This window comes from Condylura cristata, unplaced genomic scaffold (assembly GCF_000260355.1).
Source record: "Condylura cristata isolate star-nosed mole 26May11 unplaced genomic scaffold, ConCri1.0 scaffold00018, whole genome shotgun sequence".
Classification (NCBI taxonomy): domain Eukaryota; kingdom Metazoa; phylum Chordata; class Mammalia; order Eulipotyphla; family Talpidae; genus Condylura; species Condylura cristata.
Genome location: NW_004567119.1, coordinates 17,575,134 through 17,593,971, shown reverse-complemented (window position 1 = coordinate 17,593,971; position 18,838 = coordinate 17,575,134). Strand labels below are relative to the sequence as shown.

The window sequence follows — 18,838 nt, the reverse complement described above, 5'->3', positions numbered from 1 at the left end:
TGTGAGTGACCATATTTCATGTTGTAGTTTGTCTAGAAAAGATCTGAAATCTATTTTTACTTGGTAAGTTAACTGTGTACTAGGACCGTGGGGATAAACTAAGAATTTGACCAATTGTGAGTAATAGGAGACGAGTGTTTTACTGTAGAATTTCCAAAACGGTACCCAGTATTTATAGTCATAATCATCACTGAGGCATACATCTCTATTTAGTTATGATTTGCTGGGCATACTTCATGTTTTCAGGATTTTCCTAAAGTAAATGTTAAGGAACCCGTGAAGTAGAAATGAAAACCAATAATAGTTATCCCTCAAATTTGAAATTAAATGTTCCTTAGGGCAATTTTTTTAAAGATTTATTTATTTATTCATATAGAACTGGGGTACAGGGCAGAGAAGCAGAGGGTGAGAGGATTCACCAGGGACCGAGTGGGGAGCAGAACAGGCAGATCGACAAAGTACACTGCCGAGGGGAGCAGCGGGCGGGTCAGGAGAGGTCTGCTGCGCCATGTGGATCTCCTCCGGGGCAGGCGGGAATTGAACTCATGCCGAAGTGGCTTTAGCTTCTTAGTGCTGTGCTTTAACCCGCTGCGCCACCAGGGAGGGCTAGGGCAAATATTTTTATTTGTCATGATTTTGGGGAAAAAAGTACTGACTTGATTAGATATAACTTTTATTTTAAACCAAAAATATTACAATTCATTTGTTTATAAGATAGATGAAACAAAGGATAACACAACTACTTTTTAAAATGAATTCCAAATTGGACTAACACTGACTTTGTTCAACTAAATGAATTCATTGTATTATTACATATTAAAATTATTTCCCATTTCACATGACTTGACATACAATCCAAAACTTTTGTATAAATTAAATGTCCTAACTTAGCAAAATGTATTTGTTAGATATACACAGTTATCGTGAATATACTTTATTCAACATGTTATTTCCTTGGTAAACAATAAGAATTATGACATATGAAGGCAGTGTATAAGAGACATTAAATCAGCTTTGATTCCATTATTAAGAAATCCATAGAGTATTGGATTAAGACAACAAGACATCATGCCTAACAAATGACAAATGCAATATACCAATTTGAAATGCCTGTTTGAAATAAGGTTATCATTAAAGTCAGTCACCACATGGAAAAGGTGTAGAGGCATCCAACTCACAGCAAACACTAAGATCAGTATGGTGAGTCTGTAGAACACACTTCGAGACCTCTTTTTGATTCTCATGATAGAACGGTTTACTCTCATTTCCTGAACATCTGAGACTTCTTCAGGCTTCATCTCAAAACAGGTGGGGACCCCAGGGATGAACTTGCTGGATGAGGATGGCTGACTTCTCACTGAGCCAAAGTTTTCTGGAACTGTTCTTGAATGCCTGTTTGGAGGTGGTCTTGCTGGAGCAGGTAACACACACGCTGTCTTCTTGCTGTACCTTCTTCTGTGTTTTCTGATGAATGAGTAGCTCCATTTATGACTATTAGGGAGTTTCACCTGTGGTCCACTCTTCTTCGATGGATGAAGGGTTAAATTGATCATCTCCTTTTCTTCCAGCGTGTTTCCTTTGTTGGACAACCCACAGCTTATACTTCTGCACACACTTGTATGACTCACAGTTAAACAAACTAAGGGCAGAATATACTGAACTAGCAATAAAGAGATAGTAAAAGCAATTCTGTATGAATCTGATGGCCACGACTCTACACATAAATACTTGCTGCTCAGCAATGTGGAGCCAAAGGTTTCCTGAAGTTCCACCAGACTGTGAAACACTGGAAGTGGAGAACAAATCGCAAAGCCTAGTGTCCAGACAGTGGCTATCAGGAAGTAGCCATGGTTTGCTGTTAAATTGTTAGATATAGGATGTTTTATCATGTGGTATCTGACAATGGCGATGGATATTAAAATTAAAGTTGAAACCAGAACTGACACACATTGGAGGAAGGGCATGATATGGCACATGACCTTGCCGAACATCCACTGATCCAGGAGGACAGAGGTCAGGGTGAAAGGAGAACAAAACAGAACCACCAGGATATCAGAGAATGCCAAATTCCCTATGAGGAAGTTTACTGTAGTCTTCGGATTGCGCTTTTTCATGAGAGCCATTAAAATAAGTAGATTCCCCATAAAGCCAAGAAGACTTACAAATGTATACAGACCAATCAAAAAATACTGCAAGTCATCTACACTGCTTTTATAGTCATCCCAGACAGGGAAATCAGAATTCCGAGTGGCAGTAGTATTGTTCTCTGTGGCAAGTGTCTTGTTATAATAATCGTCAAGTTCTAAATCCATATTATAGTCCTGTCAGGGATACAAAAAAAAAAAAAAATTAGCAATTTAAAAAACTCACATGACCACTATAAATTCTATTGACCACTGAGAGGAAAACCAGATTTTACACTTAGCTGGCATAACCTTACGCATCTTGTAAGAAAGTTTAGTGAAATCTTTAATTGGCTCCAAGTGCAGTGTAAATATCAGTCAATAACAATTTCATTGTGTAATTCTATCATTATTTCTACAGTATATAACTTGTATTAAAATAACAGACTTTGTTTTAATTTATGTAAAGCTACCATAAAAGAAAAATGTAGATAAGAACTTCAAGATAGTTAATTTACAATAACTCATTAATTCTCCAGCCAACATATTTGATATATACTAGTCACCTAATCCTAAACACTCCTTCATTTCCTACCTGAATGAAAGCCAAACCTCAAAGTTACCTATCCCAAAGTATTCCTTGGTCTGTGCAATTGAATGTGATTTCCAGTTTGGAGCTCCCATAATCCTCTGCATATTGCTACCTGCTGCTAAACAGCACAGCATGCTTCCTATTGCAATTACAGTGCTTACCCGCTAACCTTCCTTAAAAGCAATGGAAAAGCAGGCATTGGCCCTTATCCACTGTCATCTTGTAACACACAGCCTACTACTTCCCCATTGCCAGTGCTAAATAGGTATTTTATAGGAGAATGAAGATTTAAACAAAAGTCTAAAGTCCTAAATAGTACTTAGTTTGTGAGGGGTTCAAATGAAGGTTTCACAAATGTCAAAACTATCCAGAACTAATCTAAGTCGGCACTTGCTATATTTACCACGCTGGGCTGAGACCATGGGAAAACTATGGAAGGCAAAATCTTTCCGTGAACAAGACTCACTCCTTTGAAATATGTCAGGTCATCACAAATTAGTACAACTAACCAGCAATGCTGCTGATGTTTCTAAAAACAATTTACTTTTTTTTATTTTAAAACTGAAAATCTTCATGGTGGGGGGAGGGAACTGGAAGATAGGAGGAGGGTAGCGTGTGGGCTTTGGTAGAGGGACTGTGTGCCAGTTTGTAATGGGTGTGGCATTCCATATGTCAGTCTAAAAAGATTGACTAATTGATTTTAAGGAAAATATTTTAACTTTAAGTTGGTAATAGTTATACCCTATAAGTTTTTCCTTTCAACATATTAATACTGTAATATTAATACCACAGTGAAATTACTGCTACCTATTAGAGATTTGATCTCACTTTATGGCAAAGTGCAAAACTGCCTATACAATATACCAATGAGGAGTACAAGTAGCGCCTCCTCTGTCATTATTTTAACAAGTATTTCCTATACAGTATCCACACACACACACACACACACAGAGAGAGAGAGAGAGAGAGAGAAAACAAAGCCAGAAAATTAACTCTGAGGACTATACATTATCACAGAAATGCTTATATATCAGTAGCTTTAAAAGCATTTTCACTCATATCAATATATATTTACTTGTATCTTTACATATAGATTTCTCGATTGAGGCTTTAAAAATACATATTTTGTAAATTAATAGTAAATATTTTAATCTTCAGTCACCCCTTATAAGGGATTTATAGGTTCTGATCATTATATTTCCACATAGGAAATCTTATTGTATGTCTATATTTATTATACATAAATTTAATTTCAGTTTTTATATAGCAAGTTTCAAATATGGTGATATAGGCATCATGTGCTATGAGAAAATTTGAAAGTTTAACTTGTTCACAACTTCTGCAGTCGATCTTCTATGTTAACAGATTGTATTACTTTCTAGAATCTATTTTCATCCCTTTAAAGACAAATTAATTCAAAAGTTCGGGATTTTATTCATTCATTTATTCTTAGGCCATAATCAACAATTTATATTGATATTGCCTCGAGTTAAAGAGGATACTCAGTAAAAAAAGTGACTCTAATCTACTGAATCATTTCATCAAAGCAGCCTTCACTAGCCTATCTCCCTAATTTCTTGAGTCCTCATGACCTCCTGGTTACATCTTGCTTGTCTATTATACCTGTAATATGTTCAAGTTATTTGCTACTGTGATCCGAAATTATTCTTCTTTTGAATCACTTATTTATTTATTTATTTTTTGCTCAGTGTTAATTTACTGCCTTCCCCATTACAAGACAATACAGGAGAGAAATCAGCTGTTCCTACATTGACTTTGTGCTTTGGGGGCACTGTAACTGAAGAAAGAAGCTCAGTCAGTAGGACACTACCCGAAATTTTTGAAGCAAAAGAAGTGCTGCACAATTTGTGATAGCAGAAACAATGTAGATGCCTTCACAATTGTTTCTCTCTATTGGGCTCTAATTGAGATAAAAGAAACATTTAATTCTTTTCACGATAATAATAGTGCTTAGCAAAGTATAGTGTACATAATGGATGCTAAGTAAGTATTTGCTGCTAATCATTTTAGAAAAGTAGTTTAACTTTATCAGCTTTAAAATAACAAAAAATGGAATATCCTCAGACTATGAGCAAATTTAGGATGGTAGATGATTAAATGTGTGTGTTCATAAGGCATGCCTGTTTATATATGCACATATATTGGAAAGACTAAAATTAGACTAGTTTCAAGTGGCCCCTATATAAGGAGATACATAGATAATCGTGATAGTCTAGCACTTAAAATTTTTAAATTAGATGTCTTCGTTGATAAATGTGACCACATAAACAACACAAACTTTAGAAAAGCAAAAAAAAAGAAAAGAAAACATTTTTATTTAAATGAAAGACTATCCGAGACTGCACAGTTTGTTGTAGATTAGTTTTTCAACTTTAAATAGAGGCACATAAAATACTGGATTCATAGAAAAAACACTGCTTTGTAAGTAAACAGATCAAGGAAATGCCATCTTGAATATTCACTTGAAACAGGGAAAATTAGGGGCAACAATTCCTCTCTAAAGTGGAATAATTTAATGAATTATTAAAGGCAGGTTTTGTAAATGATTAGCTAAAAAAGATTAGCTGCTGCTTCCTTTATTCCTTGGACTAGTACTTTTTGAACATCTAATGTGCTAGTTGGTCTGCTGGGTTCTGGGGGCATAAAGACAAGTAACACAAGGTACTATGAAGAACACTGTGAACACAAGCTTCAAGACTAAGACACAAGACCCTAAAAGAGTGATGAATAAAGGCATTCTACTTGTTTCATTTGCACTTGTTGCTGAATATAAGGAGTCATATGTACCTATTGGAGCATTGATACATTATTGATCTTTTTCTTATTTTCTCCCTCCCTCTCCTAACACCCACCCACCCATCCAACATTCATTTTATTTCTGTTTAACTGTGTAGTCAACCTTTTCTTGGCCTTCCTCTAGTCCTACCCTATCCCAAAGATACACAAACATACACACAACACAACTAATGAATCATGCTCTTCACTAAATGACTAGTTAGTAAATTTTTGTTGCAATGAATTACTTTTCACACTTAAATGCTAATAGTACAAATGATTGGAAGAGAGGGATGCTGAAGTTTTTAAGTGTCTCCTTGTAGGTAGGGCTTAGTTTAAACACTAGGAAAATCTTAACCAATAAGATTTGCCTTCTTTTTTCAATTGAACATCCAAGGTAGAAAATTAACCTGTTTCCTAATCTCAGCTTTTCAACAAGTGTTACAATGAATGCTGTGCAATTTTATGCAAAATATTTTATACATGATAAACATAATGCTATTGATCAATATTTCTTCATGTGGCATTACTAGAACATTTAATATTAGTCACAGAAAGTGTTTTACAAATGAAATACTGAGAAAAAATTTGATATTGACAATGTGATCCCTTTACTGGACTAATTGTAAGATTGTCTGTCTCTTTTGTATCCAGTTTTATTTTCCACCATCAGAATTCTCAGTTGAAATATCAAACTTGAAATCTCAAATAAAACGTGAGAAAGAAAAGTTTTTCATCAAACTGTGATGACTTTTAGAGAACAATGTTTCTGTAAGATTTATTGTAATTTTCCTATAAAAATGGATCTATAGCTGACATCAAGATAAATGAAATGATCTGAATAGACGTTAAGGATTTTAAGAATATTGTTCTTTAAAAGGATAAAAGGAGGAACTTCAGGGAAATAAAAGGGTACTGAAAGATTTAGCTTCCTCATTTAAGTAAGATTTCTTTTTTAGGATAATTTCCTACCTTATGAAAACGCACATTCTCACAAAGGAAATCAATCAGAAGAATAAAACACATTATTTTTCCCTCTTCACAATGATAAAATACCAAGTATGGCCTATTTTACAGTGATCTTGGAACAATGGACAGATTCCATGGTCTCAAATATTCCCATGAAAGCCAGAAGCCAGTAACATATGAACGTGATAGATAAAAAATATAGTTTTGCTCAAGCAGACTAACACCCAGGCAGGCGCCAGCTTCTGTTCTCAAACCCAACTGCAGAGTTTCTTTCCATCTGAAATTTACAATTACATTCGCGCTACAAAATTCTGCTGAAAGAGCCTTAGGCTATTTCTGTGGTCCACAGCAGACTTGTGGGGAAGATTCAGCAAGGTGGTACAGTTTACAGAGAAGCCCAGGGTTTGTAAAGGTGGGGCTAAAATTTCTTTTTTCTGAAATTCGAGGAGTATGGATATATGCCACCTTGCAAGTAGGAGCTCAAGTGCAGGGCGAGGCAGCCTCCCATCCTCGCTCCAGCTGCGGGACAGCGTCGCAGCTGGACGCCCGCGTGGCTCCGGGTGGACCGCGCCCGGGGTCTCCCCAGAGTCTGGCCAGGGCTCAGCGCAGACCCCTGCACCCCGCGGGCTTCCGTTGCTCAGTTTCAGACACCAATGGGGCTGCACCCATTACTCGCCCCACGGGGTCTGGGCAGGGGTGGGGGGTGGTCCTCCCCGACCCTAACTCGCGCCTGTGCCCTCCAGCCTAGCAGCTGAGCAGTCGGGGCCAGTCTCCTCCGCGGTTCCGCTCCGCACCCCGGGTGAGGAGCTGTCCCGCAAGGAAGGATTCCCCGGGGTCCCTTCCCGGTTTTCCCAGCACTCCCGTTCTCTCATCATTGACTCCCGCTACCCAAAACCCTACTTTTCTCACGCTTCCCCTCTCGTCCTCTCGGGAGCCCAGAAAACGCCCGGGGACGTGGGACAGACGTCCGACTCGCCGCGGGGCCCCCTCGCAGCAGGCCCACCCCCGCGCGGGGTGCGGCGCCGGGGAGAGGCAGAGCCCGGTACCTCGGGGCGCCTCGGCCGCTGCCGGCGCCAGGGTTCCGGGGAACGTGGCCGAGCGTGGTGGCTCCTGCGCCCGGGCGGCGGTGGCGACAGGAGGAAGACCTGGAGGTGGCGGTGGGGAAGAAGGGGCGGGGAGCAGCGGGGGTTTTAGAGGCGCCTCGGGAACACGTGACTGCTCAGGGGACCCCCAAGACCCTGCTCCAGGGCGCCTCCTCCACAAGAGCCGCTCCCAAAGCCGGGGGCGGGAGCAGCCCTGCACCTGCTTGGCTGTTGGGAGACCCGTGGGAGAAGGTGCCCGCCCCCGGGATGGCGCCCTGTCACCTGGCCAGCCGGGGCCAAGTGAACTTGGCGGTGAAGTGTCGACGGTTCTGCTCCGATCCCCCAACCCCCCAGCCTCCCAGCCCCCCAGCCCCCCAGCCCGGAATCTCAAGCTGGTGTGTGGGGGGGGGCGGTGAGGGGAGAGGGGAGGTTGAGAGGTTAGGTTGTCCTGAAGAGCTTGGGCTTCCCAAGAAAATTGCTTTAGGGCCCAGGGTTTCTCTTTGTTCAAGGAAAACAAAAGACCAGCAAAACAAATCAGACAGGCTTCTTCTAGCACCTTTCTGGAGTGAGGAAGTGAGAAGTGAGGCAGGGGAGACCCCGGGCAGAACAGGAAAAAGGATTTCTTGCCTTTCCTAGCAGGCACAGTTGTGGGTTTAGGCAATGGTGTGGGAAGTGAGGTTGAAATGGAATCAAAACTTCTCAAGACTATATTCAATAATGAAAAAAGAACACGAGGGGGTAAGAAGTGTTGTCATAGGTTTAAAAGAAAAACAACCTGTCCTCCTGTTTCTCCTCTATGTGATTCTCATTCCCAGTGTGTCCAAATCTGAATTGCACAGGTTAGCTTTATGTTTTGGTCAGTCTTTAATTGGCAGATACTTTAGGTTTCTGTGTGTGTGTGTGCGTGTGTGTGTGAGAGAGAGAGAGACAGACAGACAGACAGACAGACAGACAGACAGACTGGGGAGAGTTCCATATGTCTCTGTAGCCATGCACGAGAATCTAGCCTTATTTATTGTATATTTTAAAACTGGAACCGGTTATATTTCAGCCACAGCATGGCATGTCTGCTAATGAATGCAATCCTGTGGGATTAGCAGGGACTGTATCCCCTGGAGCAATTCGATTTGTAAACCCAATTGGGGGATGAGGGTAGGCAGCAAACACTGTTATCCCAGAAGTCAGACAACAACTCTTGTTCCTTTTTAGCATTTCATGCTCAGGGGATTTTGTATAGATTGTCATTTTATCAGTCAGAGTCTTTTAAATATTTCAGAGTTTTTAAATACCTGAAGTAATTACATTTCCTGTTGTATTCTTTTCTATTTTATTTCTAGAATGCTGGTATATTCTCTCCAAAAGCTGAACACTAGTAGGTAGTTTTGAGTGTAAGCTGGTCCATGGGATTCTGAGTGGGTGAGGGGTGGAATGGAAGTGTCAGGAAAGGATGGTTACTGGGTAAACAAAGCTTGGCTCATAGACCTTGAGAAGCCCAACATGTGACAGTTACTGGGCTACACTTTCCCACACACACATCAACTGTCTCATCCCCACCCCCTGTAAGTGTATACTATATAACAACCTCACGCACCAATTGGCTTTCAGACAACTTCCATTTTCAAAACAACAAGTTTATTCTGTAAGCTTTTATGTATTAGAAATAAAACATGAATTTTATTGTTTGTTTTCAACAAATTAGATTTCTATAATTTGATTATATAAACCTTTCGGTTGAAGTAACTTATTATTAGGATATTAATAATAAAAGACCCAATGTCATTAAGACGATTTTGATGTGTTACAACTGTGCACTGTTCTCCTTCCCACAGCTCAGTCATACCAGCCTCAAGAAGGGTAGTCTGAATTTCTTCTTTAAATACATGCCCACTATGCACAGAATGAACAAACTAAGAATCTTTTTTCAAAAAAAGAAATTGTCAGTCTGAACACCCCAGTGATATGCAACCCTAAGAGGAATATACGAAGATCAATGTACTTTTACCTTCAAATTTCCCAGGAGAAGTTCAAGACTAATCACCATCACTCTTTGTAGACTATAATAAAGTAATTTTGGTTCTGTTTTATAGAGTAACAGAGGAAGTACTACCTCTGGGAACAGAAATAGTAATGTCCACCTCTGTTCTATGTATTTCTCCTACTCACTGTTTATAAAATGCTCATTTGGGAAATTAACTTGGATTTTATGTGGTACGAAATTAAACTGGCTGATTCCCAGCTCTCTTGATTATCAGTTTTGGAAGAAAGCATCACCTAGGAAGGTGAAAGTTAAAATTACTGAGGACTCCTAAGACACATTATTGAATAATAAAACACTTTCCAAACAATGCCTGGGGTTATATTTCTCTGAGGAGTATGACTGTTTTTTTGTTAGTTATTGCTGCATTTTAGTAATAGATACTGATGTGGAAGATAGCTATGAAAGTGCCTTCACAGAAGCCCAAGTGGCACAAGATCTTGATATCTATCACTTTTAAAAATCATGGAGGTTAGAGAAACTAGAGAAAATATTTATCATTTGTTTGATACATTTTCTCTTAGATTTCTTGTATCTATTAAAAGTAAACATCATCTACTGTCTCTAGCATAGTAAATTTAAAAATTCTTAAAAGAGGTGGCAAGGGCCATTTGTGTGTGATACCAAAAATATTTTTATAATGCTCATTGCTCCATTGATTTCTTTGGAGTAAGAATAGCTTATTGTATAGAATGTATTTAGGACAAAACATGATCTAACTTGTGAAATACATGCAATTTGTTTAAAAGGGCAAACGCTACTTTCAAAAAAATAGTTAACCCAAACTACTGTGAGTATAGAGCCATTTTCCTAGAAAATTCAGTGATAATTTTGAGTTCCTAAAGGGCACTGTAACAATTTCATTTGCCTCCTCCTGCTAAGAACTGTGCTATGTAAGCAAAACCTTGTCTTTCCTTTTGAAACCATAAAGAGTCCATCTTTAAATATAAAGCACATGGCCCTCCCTGGTGGCACAGCGGGTTAAAGCACAGCACTAAGAAGCTAAAGCCACTTCAGCATGAGTTCCATCCCCGCTTGCCCCAGAGGTGACCACATGGTGTGGCTGACCTCTCCTGACCCGCCTGCTGCTCCCCTCAGCAGTGTGTTTCCTTGATCTGCCTGTTCTGTTCCCCACTGTCTAGGGTGAAGCCTCTCACCACCCCACACCTCTGGGCTGTACCACAGTTCTATATGCATAAATAAATAAATCTTAAATATAAAGCACATTTCCAGAGAGAATGCACATTTCCTTGTATAAAGTGTGTTTGCACATTAAAAATACATATACACATGTGATGGACATGTACGTAGTAATACAACCAGATTTCTCATCCATTATTTGCATAGTGGATATTTGCCAAAGCACTTGGATTGCAGCCAGGTTTTATCCACAAATAATGGCCTGACGTTAGACTTGATCTTTTTAGTCTTCACTTTCTTTGTAAAATAAGGTGTTTAAACTAGCAGATTTGAAATCCTTTTGAGCACAATACTATGATGTTATGCAAGTAACAAATATGTATTACATACATGTATACCAAAGTAACTTTTTAGACTTTCTGAAAAGCTTGATGGTCATGGATATTGTTTGTCTCCCTTCCATAATAGGAATAAACAAAGAAGAAAGATTATTGTTAACAACATTTCCCATTATTTTTGGCATGTTTCATTTCTGTAGTTAGTAATAACTGTATAAAGATATTTGATTCGTTCTTTTAAAAAGTTGTGGCTACCTTATATGTCAGTGAATATTCTTCATCTAGTTTTATAATCTTAACATTTTATTTATATGTAAAAGAAGAAAACAAAGAGACTGTATTTTGCACTGGAGATTTACATTCTATCATGTAAACCCACAATGCTCCTTTTTTGTGGATCAAAACTCATTACAAAAAGTATTGTAGCTGAGAAGTATCCCGCAGTCAAAAATGCTTTTTTAAAATAAATTCCCATTTCTCTGCTAAATTTTTCGTGTTTGATGCTTCAAATCTAGTTAGCATATGTCTAAATATAGCTGTGCTATATTTAAGTGGAAACAAAAGGGAAAGAGTTTATTTATTTTTGGTATGTTGGTTTGTTGTGAATAGTTTTTAATAGGAATGTTTATAGAGCTGTTCAAACATAAGCTCAGAATCAAAAGTTGATATGATATAGTCTTCAAAAAAGCATGTGCTATCATATTCTTACTCATTATTTTTGCAGGTAATTCAGCTTTTAGAGTTATTTATCTTGCAGGTAGAAAAAATATGTGCTATGTCCTCCACTATATGTGTCTCTAAATTTATGAAACTTTAAGCTTTGAGCTTAAAGAGAAAAAGCAGAGTCAAAAGAAAATCCAAAATCATGAGAAGAATCAAAGAAATACAGTCATTAGTATATATATGTCCAAAAATCTCTACATGCATGTGTTATGTGTATGAATAAAAATAGCACAATTCCATAATTACATTGACAAAGACTTTTTCTAATGTTTGAGATAAATAAATGTATTTGATTTGTGATGTTCATAATTTATGTAGTCCAACTTTTTTTTTTTAAAGATTTATTTATTTATGCATACAGAACTGGGGTACAGGCCAGAGGTGCAGGGGTGGTGAGAGGATTCACCAGAGACAGAGTGGGGAGAAGAACAGGCATATCTACAAAGTACACTGCTGAGTGGAGCAGTGGGTGGGTCAAGAGAAGTCTGCCATGCCATGTGGGTCATCTCTGGGGCAGGGATCAAACTCCCTGAAGTGGCTGCTGCAAACTTCACAGTGCTACGCTGTAACCAACTGCACTACGAGGGACAGCCCCCAACCTTGTTTTTGGATTTTTCAATCCTTCAACAAAAATTTTTGCAGTACCTTATGACATGCCAAATAATATTATAGCTTCTAAGTTTAAAGATCACAGTTGTATAGTTGTATAGTTGTGCAAATAAAAAACTGATTGCATTATAGTGAAATAATTCTGTGTTAGAAATAAACTTAACCTGTAGTTAGAAATTTAAGTAAGAATGCAAATGGTAAATAAGAATGCAAATTAGTTTGTGAGGGAATTGGGCAAAACGGTGTGCTATAAGAGAGCTTGATAGGTGAGATGGCCCTTGAATTGAAATTTGAGGGGTTGGTGAGTATTAACCAAGCAAATGGAGAATTTGGGCATGAATGTGAGAGTGAGTGTAACATCAGAGAAGTGTAAACATTTAATGAGGCTGAGTGTGTGGAAGTGCTAGAGGATGTTGCTGAAAGTTGGTTAGAAAGGACAATGAGGGTCTTCCTGGTGGCCCAAGGGCTTAAGCCTCAGCACTTTCAAGCAATCAGCAGCCACTGCAGCATGAGTTGGTTAGAAAGGACAATGAGGGTCTTCCTGGTGGCCCAAGGGCTTAAGCCTCAGCACTTTCAAGCAATCAGCAGCCACTGCAGCATGAGTTTGATCCCCGACCAGGGAGGTGACCCACAGGGCGCAGCAGACCTCTTCTGTCTTACCCATTGCTCCCCTCAGCAGTGTATTTCAGTAGATCTTCCTATTCTGCTCCCCACTCTGTCTCTGGTAGATCCTCACACTCCCTACCCCTCTGGCCTGTACCCCATTTCTCCTATGTAAAAATAAATAAAATATTTTTTAAAAAAGAAAAGTAGGAAATTGACATTGTTCACAGGAAAGATTTGGAAAGCAAGTAGGCACTTTGCCCAGGGAGCGATATTACTGCACTGCTGTGAAAGTAGCTAGTGGCAGAGTAACAATTTTGTCACATATGTAGAGCTTGATGGTTGTGAAAGAACACACTTGAGGAATATTTATGGATTCAAATCAATGGGACTCTGTGGCCAGTTGAATTTGAGAGCATGAGAGAGGGAAATAATGGAAGCAATTCTCAGATTCTGGCTTCTGAGAGGGAGCTGATGACACTGGCTGAGGTCAGGTCCACCGGCTGAGAAGTACATTTGCTAAGGAAACCTCATTTGTCAAAGGGATCCATACTTTAGATAGAGATTTAGGGTTATGAGTGTACATGCATGTAATGGATTACAGGGGATATTGAAATGGAAAAAAAAAAAAAACAGAGAAGATTTGTAATGAGATCTCTGGTAAATGTGGGGTTTCCCAGGAAGACACAGGCACACAAGAGGCAGTAAGTACCCTCAAATTTATTTGGCTGGTCTTAGAGTTTGATGTTAACTAGCTTTAAAGCTGTAGTCCTAGCCTGATCTGTAGACATCAACAATATAGGGATCATCGTAGGCTAATACACAGGGCCCACTTCTGACCCATTCCGATGACAGGATCCTAGGATGAAAAATGCCTAAAATGGAGACTGAGATGAGACAACAATTCAGGGCAGGGGTGGGGGAAGAAACTGAAGAACAGTCAGTGAAGAAAGGAAAATGCCTGAAGGGTGTAGTTAGTGAAGTCAAAGATAAAGATGATTCCAGGAGAAAAAGGTGGGCAAGAGAGTGAAATGTAACATGAAGAATAGATGCAACAAAGTAGGAGTTGGGTCCACCTACTTTGGCCATTGGTGTCCTGCTCACTAAAACTAAAGCAATTTTAGTACCATATTTGCAGAGCTAATAAGAGAAATTAAATGTACCATCTTCTTGAATACCCAGGAAAGATGACCCTGGTGAAAGAGTTACCATAAAGAAGAACTGAGCGTTTTGTTTTGTTTCATTTTATGGTTGAACCAAGCAAGTAAAGTATTGATAGTTTTGCTATCATTATGTGACAAACCTCCCAAAACTCAGTGACATAAAACAGCTCAGAGATTTACGCTGGACTGCGTGTCCAGTCTCTAGGCATGGTATTTGGAAAAATGAGGGTGAATCAAAGGAGCTGGAGGGTGAAACAGCTGATCTCGAGGATCCACTACCAAAATATGGGATTTGGGCGTTATAAAGTCAGTGCCCAGTAGTTTTAATCACCTCAGAAGGAAGGAGGAGTCGACTGAAATTAAGTCTATGAAATGGAGGCTTGGCTAAGGGTGAGTTCTGAAACTATCTTCTAAAAGGAGAGAAATTGGGAGTCACTGGTGCCACAAAATTTCTGAGAATAATTAAAAAACAATTAAGGCTTTGAACTTGTAGTTGTCTGTGTGGTTGAATTATTTTCATGTCCATCCTAGTAGAGAGAATGACAGCTTAGCTATTTCCTGGCTCAAGAAGGTCAGATTGTATCATAGTCCATGCTCGTGTATTTATTGTCTGTCTATCTGAGGAAAGAATAGAAACAGCTAATAAAGGGATCACCCTAGCCCAGTGATTACCTGAGAACACGTCACACCAACTCTGCTCATTTATATTAGTTAGATGTACATAAAGAATCCTTATCCAGCCTTTGGGAAAGTTTGCCTTATCTCAGGAATGAGAACTAGCTTCACATCATGTGATCAAGTCTGATCTTCTGATTTTGGCTATGTCAACTGTTCTAATTCTGGCCTTAGATTTCTGGAGTAGGGGTGGGATTAGGTCAAGATGGACATTTTGTCATTGAAGAGGGAAAGTTCTCTGGTGGCATTACTTGTCCTCCTCAACAGCTGCTATTACTCCACCTCTTTGAATGGAAATATGAAGGGAATGGCAACAATCATAATTTAAAGCAGTCTGACAAGATGAGATCTGTGAGGAAATGTTTGGAGATTCTACTGAGTAATTTTAATGTCCTAATCCTCTAGAATTTTAGTCCAACAGTGTCTGTTTCTTAATACCCCACCTCTATGTAATTAAGTGAGAACTTAAAGTTCAGTCCCATTTCAAATCAAGAACAAATCCATAAACATTATTTATGGTCCTTTATGCAAGGAAGATAATTGTTTGTCTATATACTTGTATACTAATACTTTTAACTAAAAAAATGTGGCTTCTTTCTGCTAATTATTTTCACAAAATAAGCAATTGAATAACATGATTACACTATTTTTATTAACCAATTTAATAAAGACTCTTACAGTGTTTTATTGGTTTCAAGATGTAGACTTTTTTTGTTGTTGTTGACACTTTGATACTTTTAACTTTGGGATTAAGTTACTGCTTTTCTGGAAGCATTGTTTTTCATTTTGGGGTATCCATAAAATAATGTCACAACATAAATGTTGTGACATCATAGATTCAAAGAAATGTAACAGGTAATAGAAAGAAGGAAAAACTGACACAAAATCAGTTCACAGATTATTAATTTAATCAACATACTTCATCATAAACTCTACCCAACTGGTATATCTTCCTTATCAATATCATCTGAATTCTAGTTTTCACATGAATGATAATTTATAATAACTTACTGTACCAAAATCTAGAAGCATTTCAGGAACGTGTATGCTTATAGCAGAAATTCATCAGGGGACCATAAAGTAATTACAGTGGATAAAATTCCAATAGCGTGTATAATGATACACATTTTAGCCAGACAACTATTGAATCGTGGAATGTAAAATACCATAAATATCTCCTTTCTTAAGATATGAAACTAAGAGCTATAGAGGATTAATTAAATTACCACTCAGAAATAATGACAGAGCAAGTCTATTACTCAAGAAAATATGAGGTCATTAGTTTAATTCTCCTAATCATGTTTTATTGGTCAGAGTATTATGAAATTTCTGAAGGAAATGCACAGAATGCAGAAGTGTTCTCTTCCTAGCCAAATTGGTTTTTTTCTAGTTTAATTACCAAAGAGATGAGTATGTAACTGACCCCTTAAGAGCAGAAAAAGAAATGATCTTTAACACAGATTTTCACTTTAGTAACACATTTCTTCCAGAAACTCAGATTCCTTTATTTCAAATCTTCCATAATACTACACTACAAGAGGATTTTATATTATATGTGGTTACTATCCTATGTTTAACCTCTCTAATGTACACATTGGAAAAAGTCCTAAGCAAAATTTGAACATTTTAAAATTTGTGTTTGACAAAATTTAACATAGGAAAAAATGCATGGGACTATGATCTTTAAAAACTTGGCTTGTGATACTAACAGCTCAAGAATGCAACTTTATAAATTCTCCTTATGAGAAACACTTGACAAAACTATGAAGTTGACAAAATGCAATGGCCACAGTTCAGGCATTCTTGCAGATATGTCTTTATTAGAATTCTTGGCAAATGCAAAATGTAGCTAAAAAAAAGTAGACTAAATTATATTCTTGACTGCAAAATATTTGCTGGTATAGCAAACATGTTTACATAAAATATATTCTTAGTAGAAAATTAAGTTATTTCATTTGAAATACTTGCAATAAGCTAAAAATAATCTACTTAATGATCAAAACCTAGGCGTAAACTTGCTCATAAGGACAAAATATGATTTAAGGGAATGGAAAAGACAGAGTGGATGGAAAAATGAGTTATTGCTCTTTAAAGAATTGAAATCCTGAATTATGCCTTACTATTTCAATTGTGGCCAAAAAAAATGTGTGTGTGTGTGTGTGCGTGTGTGTGTTTACTCTGTGTAACTATCAGTAAGAGTTTTAAATGTATGTGCAGTTCAATTATTACATGATCATATTTTAATTCTTGATCATAATTCCTTTTGGTCTATGAAAAATTGTCCAATGACTAATAGCTTATAAAGCTTCCCTGAAAAAGATAGTGTGTACATTATTATGTATATAAATAAATGAGTTATCATTTATATTTAGCTTTACATTGTGTTCATTCAGTCTAACAACAAGAGGAAGGAAACGTGTCTTACCACTGTAAAGTTCAGGCCATTCTAAATGTCTTGGAATTTTGTTTTGCTTTTAGTCTGAAGATAGAACACAATCACAGTTGTTACATAAACCTTTATGTATATTCTAGGCACTGCTCTCTGTCTTTATTAGGAAGACTTTATTTTTTGACAGTTTGATTGTTGGGAATTTTATTATCTACACCCACAAATAATTGGTATGTGTGAGCTATGTACAACTTTGGCTTTTCAAAGCAGAACTATGTAAAACCTCTAGAATCAATAAATCAGTAATTAGTCTGAATCACCAGGATGGTTTTGCCACCACCAACGCACCGGTGTCCATCCCATTCTTTTCTTCAGTGTTCAGTTCCGTAGTAGATCAAAAACCAAGGAAATGGCATTGCCTCTTTTTGACCACCAGGGAAATGTTCCCTTCCTGTTCCCCTAAAAAAGGCAGCTGAGCGTTGGGAACAAATCTGACTCAATACATTTTCTCAGTGGAAAGAAACGACTAAAAGGTCAGGCTATCTCAGAGATTCACTACTTTTGCTTTTTAATGTTTTTCTCTTTGTTCACTTATAAAAGGGGGAAGGGGGTGGAGGAGGGTGAGTTTCACGTTTGTTGTGGTGAGTTTCTCGTTTCCTATCCAACAAATAACAACCCTTTCATTCTTGAGTTAGGGTTATGCTGCGGTTTATCAGTGGGGTATAACTTCGGCCACAAGATGGCACTGACCTGCAAACAAAGAAAAACACAGAGGCATTGACTTTTTAAAAGCCTTTTAAAATTGCTTTGCCTTCCCGGAGTCCAGGACTAGTCGGGGGACCAGTGCTTACTTTTCTTTGCACGGTGCGTATGTGCCTAAGTAAGTGTATTTTGTGTTTAATCGCTTTTCAGCATTTCTAGGCAACGCACACCCGAGGTGACTAAAGGTGGGGCGTGTGTGTGTGTGCGTGCGTGCGTGCGTGCATGTGTGTGTGTGTGTGTGTGTGTGTGTGTGTGTGTTGGGGGTGAGCTTCGGGCGCTACGCGCGGGGCGCGGTCACGTGATCCGGGATGAGGTGGAGTTTGGCTTTAAGGGGGCGTCTCTTCCTATCTTTATCAATCTTTAGGATTTGAGCTGGAGGAATAGTGGATCTTTTCTCCCCTCAAAGCTCCCTTCCATGAACACCCTTCCCTTGATGAAGCAGGAGCAAGAAATACGACTCCAAGAGAGGGTAAGCTTCAAGTTTACTTCTTTCAGGGGACTTCAGAGAAATCTCTAGTGAATGGGGCGAAGGATGAAAACGCATGCAGGTGCCCGAAATTGGCTCTGGGGAACGAAGGTGAGGCGCAGTCATCGTTTCAGTTGGGTTCCCACTGCAGACAGGTCTCCGGGTGCCCCCAAATTACCCGAAAACTCCACTATACTATGCCTGTGGGCTGGTTGGGGTGCGAGCGAGGACGGACGCTGGTGAGCTGGAGTTCGTGGCATCTGCACCCCGGGCCGCCGAGCGTTGCTGCCCCGGGATGGGGATTCCAGTCGTCCTCCGGTTCTCGCAGGAAAGCCGACGGGGTGGGAAGGTGCCCTTGTTCTAGTTCGTCGTC

The 18,838-nt window shown here is 38.7% G+C and overlaps 2 protein-coding genes across 2 annotated transcripts in view; one reads left to right on the top strand and one right to left on the bottom strand.

Annotated features, from left to right (window-relative positions):
• Positions 1–660: 660 nt before the first annotated feature.
• On the bottom strand, positions 661–2,318 carry NPY5R (neuropeptide Y receptor Y5). Its single transcript, XM_004685372.2, has one exon. It carries the CDS (start codon positions 2,310–2,312, stop codon positions 972–974), a length of 1,341 nt encoding a protein of 446 aa, XP_004685429.1. The 5' UTR covers positions 2,313–2,318; the 3' UTR covers positions 661–971.
• Positions 2,319–18,363: 16,045 nt separating this feature from the next.
• Positions 18,364–18,838, top strand: part of NPY1R (neuropeptide Y receptor Y1) — an 8,205-nt gene continuing 7,730 nt past the window's right edge. The window contains exon 1 of the mRNA XM_004685371.2: positions 18,364–18,468. The gene's annotated coding sequence lies outside the window, so the exon portion shown is untranslated. The remainder of the gene's footprint in view (positions 18,469–18,838) is intronic.